Source organism: Bos grunniens, chromosome 24, assembly GCF_055505025.1.
Source record: "Bos grunniens cultivar Pamir isolate PY7600 chromosome 24, Bosgru_T2T1.0, whole genome shotgun sequence".
Classification (NCBI taxonomy): Eukaryota; Metazoa; Chordata; class Mammalia; order Artiodactyla; family Bovidae; genus Bos; species Bos grunniens.
In genome coordinates this window covers 63,207,628-63,215,100 of record NC_141188.1, presented here as the reverse complement: position 1 = coordinate 63,215,100, position 7,473 = coordinate 63,207,628, and the positions used below count along the sequence as shown (strand labels likewise).

General features: G+C 51.9%; 1 protein-coding gene across 2 annotated transcripts in view; it reads left to right on the top strand.

The window, feature by feature from the left end:
- Window positions 1-3,878: 3,878 nt before the first annotated feature.
- The window catches only part of BCL2 (BCL2 apoptosis regulator), a 192,163-nt gene continuing 188,568 nt past the window's right edge, over window positions 3,879-7,473 (top strand). The window contains exon 1 of one of the 2 annotated variants that reach the window (XM_086373717.1): window positions 3,879-5,492. In XM_086373717.1, coding sequence (XP_086229843.1) covers window positions 4,938-5,492 — 555 coding nt within the window. In that variant the 5' untranslated portion in view covers window positions 3,879-4,937. The remainder of the gene's footprint in view (window positions 5,493-7,473) is intronic. The other variant, XM_086373718.1, reaches the window with a different exon arrangement.

Here is a 7,473-nt window from a genome sequence, read left to right as displayed (position 1 = left end):
GTCTGTGCCTGTGAGAAGTTAGTTTTAAGCAGCTCGTTTGTCTTCTTTGCAGGCGCCCTGCTTGTTTTTCCTTCCTTAGTTCAGTTTATGGATTCATTTGCACTTGTTTGCCTAACTGGTTGGGGTCATGGTTTTATTTTTAACTCTTTCATCTTACCTATTAGTTGTCGATTCCCACACAGTTAACACTATCTTTCTATTCTTGCTTTAAATAAAAATTTTAATGGTTTGGAAGAATTTGATACATACCTATATTAAATATTAGTATGTTTAAATTAGAATAATGTCCTTTTGGGTTTCATAAACTTTGGGAACATTTATATTGGTGATGAATAGACGGGGGGAAAATGGAAAAAGTGACAGATTTTATTTTCTTGGGCTCAAAAATCACTGTGGATGGTGACTTCAGCCACAAAATTAAAAGACACTTGCTCCCTGGAAGAAAAGCCATGACAAACCCAGACAGAATATTGTGAAGCAGAGACATCAGTTTGCTGACAAAGGTCCATGTATTCAAAGCTATGATTTTTCCAGTAGTCATGTATGGATGTGAGAGTTGGACTATAAAGAAAGCTGAGCACCTAAGAGTTGATGCTTTTGAATTGTGGTGTTGGAGAAGACTCTTGAGAGTCCCTTGGACTGCAGGGAAATCCAACCAGTCCATCCTAAAGGAGATCAGTCCTGGGTGTTCGTTGGAAGGACTGGTGCTGAAGCTGAAACTCCAGTACTTTGGCACCTGATGCGAAGAGTTGACTCATTGGAAAAGATTCTGATGCTGGGAGGGATTGAGGGCCTGAGGAGAAGAGGGTGACAGAGGACGAGATGGTTAGATAGCACCTATGCTATCTAATGGACATGAGTTTGAGCAAACTCCATGAGATAGTGAAGGACAGGGAAGACTGGTGTGCCGCAGTCCATGGGGCGGCAAAGAGTCAGCCATGACTTGGCAACTGAACAACAATATTGGTGATGAGGAGAACTTTCTGAATGATACCATTAAATATCAACCAGCAGGTGGTGAAAACTGGCAATAAAACCCTATTTGTTTGGCAGATTGGAGAATAAAGAAGGGAAGCGCAGGCCTTTGAGATGCTGGATATGCTCTCCATTCCCTGCGTCTTGTCCTTTTCTCTCCTGGTGCAAAGCTGGGAAAAGGACCAGCCGTCAGCCCTTAAAAGTGCAGGGCGTCTCGGCAAGTGAAATCCCACAGTGCCTGCATTCGAAAGGTTGTTGGAAGGCCTCTAGGTTTGTACCTAGGGCTCCTGACTCAGACTGGTGCTCCTCCGACTAGGTCACCAATACTCAGTTAATTCACACACTTCTGAGGACTGCCTGCCCTGACACTTCTGGTGGAATCTGATAAGCATGCAATCTGAATGGAGGAGTGGTTTCACTATTTTGATTGAAGGAGTCCCAGAACATTCCTAGGGAATATTTAGCCTTAGTCAAGATTAATGCAGACCTGTCCTGAGAATGTTGGATTATGATCAAGGTGCCACTTAAGTGTGGAAGAATCATCTGTGGAGTAAAGGAGAGAACGAGGCAGGCTTTCCTTCACTCGGAATGGGCTCTGTTTCCTTCTGGTCTCCCCCCTGGCAGGAGGACAGCCTGGTTCCAGCTCTGGCCTCTCGTTTCCTCACTCGCATGCTGGGTCGCAAGCACTGAGGCTTTCAGTTCCTCCTAAGTAACTTCAGGAGTTAAGGCAAGTTCTGAGAAGACCCCTAACCAGGACGGGTGGCCTCAGCTTGGCTTTCCTCTGTTTCCGCGAGAACAGATCCCCAGGCCATCGCGCTTCGTCGTCACTGCCGTGGAGAAAAGGTGACGGTCCCAGCAGCTGAAAGCAGGAAGGGCCATCTTCCTTCACTCCTTGCCTGGATAAGACATTTGTACCAGGTACACATTCCTACAGGCAAGAGGTGGGCTGGCATGTTGGCTGACTGGCTTTGATAAATGAAGAAATGAAAATAATTTGCTGTGCTTATTTTACCAAAGAATGAACGTGTTGATTTTAGTCTAGGAAGGAGACCAAATACAGTGTGAGAAGGTACGTGTAGACAGGGCAGTAGTTGATCCTTGTATTTCTAAGCCCACAACAAACCAGGCTCCCGTAAGTTTTACTTGAGCCCTATCAGGTGTGAGTCGCTCAGTGATGTGTGCGCGACTCTTTGCGACCCCGTGGACTGTAGGCCGCCAGGCTCCTCTGTCCATGGAATTCTCTAGGCAAGAATACTGGAGTGGGTAACCATTCCCTTTTCCATGGGATCTACCTGACCCAGGGATGGAACCCTGGTCTCCCTGCATTGCAGGCAGAGTCTTTACCGTCTGAGCCACCAGGGAAGCCCGATGCTATTAGTAAACATTTTTTTCCCTGGCACTTTGTCAAAGACTTTTAGAAATAAAAATAAGCACATGCAACTTGTCTGCCCTCTGTGCTTTTTTTCTGGAGGCCATTTGTACTGATGAATTTTTTAAAATGTTTACGTATATAAAATATATATGAATGTGTATAAAAATATTAAAAATGTGTACACATATGTGTATATATAGGTTGGTGTACGTATAGATAACTCGAGAAGGTGCGGACGTCTAGAACTGAGTGCTGGACAACCGGGAGGCCTTTAGAAACCCACCTGCCCTGACTGGGGCTGCGGGCCTGAAACTGCCCCGTAGGCCCCACGGCACCTAATAACCCGGGGCCGAAATGGTTGGGAGCGAGGAAAAAAGAATCTGCCTGCAATGCAGGAGACCTGGGTTCGATCCCTGGGTCAGGGAGATCCCCTGGAGAAGGGACAGTCTTGTTGCCCGGAGAATCCCATGGACAGGGGAGCCCGCGGGCCGCAGTCCCTGGGGTCGCAGAGCCCTCCACCACCACTCGCCCCGGACAGCGCTCGGCCGCCCGGGCCGTCCGTCCGCGGGCCCCGGGAGCCGCGTCTAGCCTGGGCCCGGGTGGGGTCTCCGAAGCGCGCGCTCTGCGTGGACAGCCAGGAAGCAGCTGGAAGGAAACGCGAGGCTCGGGGCTTCCCTCGCCGAGGCGCGCGCGGCGTGGCCTCTCTTCTCGGGAGGCCGGCGCCGAAGCCCCTGCTCGGGGTCAGCATCGGCCGAGTGTGGACACCCGGGGTGCGGACGCGCGCGCACTTGCACGCGCGCGCCCGCGGCTAGAAAGGGTCCAGGCGACTCCCGGCGCCGGTTTTCTCGGTGTCCCCCCCTCCCCGCCTCTGCCCCCGGCAGCCGACCCCGGCCGCGGGCGGGTCCCCGGGCGCCCCCGGCCCCTCGCGGGCCCCGGAGACCCCGAGCGCGCGCCCGGCCGCCGCAGGCCCGAGGAGGCCCCTCGCGCGCCCGCCGCGCCGCCCGCGCCCCCCACCCCGGCCGGGCGCGCGGAGCGGGCGGGGCGTCCCGGACCCCCCCATTCCCGCGGCCCCCGCCCGCAGAGCCCCCGGCGGGGCGCGCGCTCCGCGCCGGCCGCGGCGCCTTTAACCCGGCCGGGGGGGCGGCTCCGGGGAGGGCCCGTCCTTTCTTCTTTTTTTGAATGAACCGTGTGACGCACGCACAGGAAACCGGGCGGTTCGAGCGGAGAATGAAGTCAGAGGCCGGGCCCCCCGCGCCGCCCCCTTCCTCCCGCCGCCCCGCCCCGCGCCCGGTCCCCCCGCCGCCGCGAAGGTGCGGGCGCCGGGCCCCCCCGGGCGGCGTCCTCGGCCGGAGCGCGCGGCGCGGGGGCGGGGAGAGGGTGCGCGGCCCGGAGGCGGGGTGCGCCGGTGGGGTGCAGCGGAAGAGGGGTCCGGGGGGGGAGAACTTCGTAGCAGTCATCCCTTTTTAGGAAAAGAGGGGGAAAAAAAATAAAGCCCTCCCCCGCCAGCGCCGCCTCCCACCCTCGCTGCACCACACACAGCGCGGGCTCCTCGCGCTCGGCACCGCGGGGCCGGCGCGGCCAGCCTGCGTCTATCGGCAGCTCTTCGGAAAATGCATTGGCCGTTCGGAGTTTGATCCGGAGAGGATCCCCGCCCGCGTCCGCGGCTCGCCCGCCGACTCCGGCCCGGTGTTCTCTCCCCGGGGAGGCGTGAGGCGGCCCCGCGGACACAGATCCATGTGTGTGCCCGCGCGTGTGTGCGCGCGTGAAAATTGCCGAGAAGGGGAAAATCCCAGGACTTCTGCAAATACCGACTGAGAAATGGTAATTCATCCGCCGCCGCCGCTGCCTTCCGTTTGCTCGTGCTCTTGAGATCTCCGGTTGGGATTCCTACAGACTGACATTTCTGTGAAGAAGTCTAGGAATCAAACTGGAAATTCTCCTAATTTTTTGCACCCCCCTCCCCCAACTCCTGATTCATTTGGAAGTTTTCAGAGCAGCTCTAACTGGAGAGTTCTGAAGATTGAGGGAATCTTTTTGCCTTTTCATTTGTTTTCACAAAAAAGGAAACTTCACAGAGGATCATGCTGTCCTTAAAAAATACAAGTAAGTTCTTTGCACAGGAAATTGGTTTAATGTAACTGTCAATGGGAACCTTTGCGATTTTCACTTTAAGTGCATTGGAGTAAGTTTAATTTCCAGGCAGTTTAATATATTCTCAGCGTGTAACTTGTGTGTGTGCCCTGCTTTCAACCAGCGTATAGAGGGAAACGCACCTGATTTTGACTGATTAGTTTTTTAACCTTTCAGCATCACGGAGGAGGTAGACTGATATTAACAGTAATTAATAATGTGCCTCATGAAATAAAGATCCGAAAGGAATTTAAATAAAAATTTCCTGCATCTCATGCCAAGAGGGAAACACCAGAATCAAGTGTTCCGCGTGACTGAAGACACCCCCTCATCCAGGAATGCAAAGCACATCCAATGAAATAGCTGGATTATAACTCTTCACCCCTCTTGCGGGGCCGTGGGGCGGGCAGCGGGGGGCGAGAGGTGCTGTGGGACCCGGCTGCCTTTCCGCGGCGGAAGGATGGCGCACGCGGGGGGAACAGGCTACGATAACCGAGAGATCGTGATGAAGTACATCCACTATAAGCTGTCGCAGCGGGGCTACGAGTGGGATGCCGGAGACGCGGGCGCCGCGCCCCCCGGGGCCGCTCCCGCGCCGGGCATCCTGTCCTCCCAGCCGGGCCGCACACCCGCGCCCTCCAGGACCTCCCCGCCGCCGCCCCCGGCCGCCGCCGCCGGGCCTGCGCCCAGCCCGGTGCCGCCTGTGGTGCACCTGACCCTGCGCCAGGCCGGCGATGACTTCTCTCGGCGCTACCGCCGCGACTTCGCCGAGATGTCCAGTCAACTGCACCTGACGCCCTTCACCGCGAGGGGACGCTTCGCCACGGTGGTGGAGGAGCTCTTCAGGGACGGGGTGAACTGGGGGCGCATCGTGGCCTTCTTTGAGTTCGGAGGGGTCATGTGTGTGGAGAGCGTCAACCGGGAGATGTCGCCCCTGGTGGACAGCATCGCCCTGTGGATGACCGAGTACCTGAACCGGCACCTGCACACCTGGATCCAGGACAACGGAGGCTGGGTAGGTGCTCGTCTGGATGTGAGTCTGAGCGGGACACCTCGGTCCCAGTGCGGTCCGAGTGGTGGGGTGTGGCTGGGCCCAGGGTCAAGGGCAGGCCGGTGGAGTAAAACCACGTGTGTGGCCTCCCTTTCTCTTCCCCTGCAGAGAGCTCTCCCTGCCAACCCTACCGTGATCACTCCTTCCCTGGAGACATTGCTTCCCTTGAGCCAGCCACTGAGGTCCAAAGATCTAGCCTTTGCTGCTCAGTAGAATTTGGGGATAAAGGGCATCCCTTCAAGGTTTCCGAAGCTTGGGGATCCAGGGATCCCCATGATCACAGTACCTGGTGGAGTAGCTTATTGAAAAGGAGCCTTTCAGGGACAACTCATAAACTGGACACCAGGCTGAGTCCTGACTATCTGCATCAGAAATAAGCTCCCCTGGGGGTTTCTGCTTTGTCCTAAGATTTGAAAACCACTGGATTAGAAGAGCAGACTCCTCTAGAGGCCCAGGGGCCTGCCTTCTCTGACTCACTTGGTAAAATCTACCCAAAGAGGAAAACCATTGTAGCCCCTTTCCCTAGAAAACTTGGATGATTGTGAAAAGGTAAGTTGACTTCCAGAGTCTGTTGACACTGACCTCCAATTTGTGGCACGTTCATAGCGGGCATGACCTTGTGTCTTGAAGAACCCTGGGCTATGGGTGTTTGTTGCATCACTGACAGATTTCGCATTGGCCGCCTACCTTATGTTCTGCTTCTATAACTTGTGTATGATTTAGAAGTTTGCTGGAATTTTTAGAATATTTTATTTTCCACCCTAACCTACAATGCACATCGTTTGGTGGGATGCTCTGCTGGGCAAACTTGCGTCCAGAGTATCTTTATAAAGATAGAAGAATTGATTCTTAGCTGTGGATTCTCATGCTGTGACTTTAGTTGAAGTGATTGATGCTTGTATTTTTGAAGAACATCTGTGAGCTGTTTTTTTTTTTTCCCTGGTACTGTTGTGCTAGACAGTCTCTGTCATATCACCATAAAGTTCTTTTGTGAGCGTGATTCTTTGGGAGAGGAGTACAGCTCATAAGACTGAAGAAGTGTCATTGACATCTATACTTCATATCTGAAATGATTAATTTGTGAAAGAGTAAAAGAGGAATAACTCTGGTTCAAGTTTTTTGCAGACTTTTTGTTTTAATCTGAAGAGCTATCTTTGAAAAAGGATGCCATGCAGTGCTTCCTTTTACAGTCTCCAGGAGGATTACTACTATTACTATTTTATAGGACCTAACAGGAGCAAAAAACTTAGAAGTCACTACACGTGGGTTCGATTTCAAGAAGCACATTACATATTTTATACAGCTTACAAAGTGTGCTAGTATGAGGGGGCTGAAAAGAGAAAAGTCCAAGAAAAGTAGGTGACTGACATGAACACCTGACCCCACGCGACCAAAGTTGACAAAACATTGATACCACTGTTCAGTGTTTGAAAGTGAAATCCCTATTTAATCTTTGAAATTTGTTAATAAATGCTTTTTGTGAATTGTTTGTTTCTTTGAGATCCCAAATTATCAGATCTTTAGTAATTCTGGAAGAGTTCTGTAGAAGGTGTAAGGAATATTTTTGTTAAATGTTTGATTAAGTAGGTGGTTTTGTTTTTAACCACTATAACCAAAGAGGTAGGGACTTCCAGACACCAAAAGGATCATTTTGAGACCAAAGTAAAACTAACTGAACAGTTTGACTATTACATAACTTTTGTGAAAAAATATTAAAAAATGTTTCTTTCTAGTTGAAAGAAAGCCAAGGTGGTAACTGTCATGTGTCAAGTAATTCAATAAAAAGATGGGAAGCGGAGACATATGTTTATGATAGAAATTAAGATGTAATCTTGATCTTTGTTGTCAAATTGTGGTACATTAACGTCTCATACAATTGAATTTTCTTTTTAAGTGAAGGCCCGCTCGTTCCTCCTTTCAAAATAGAATTTTCTTAGTAGAGCCT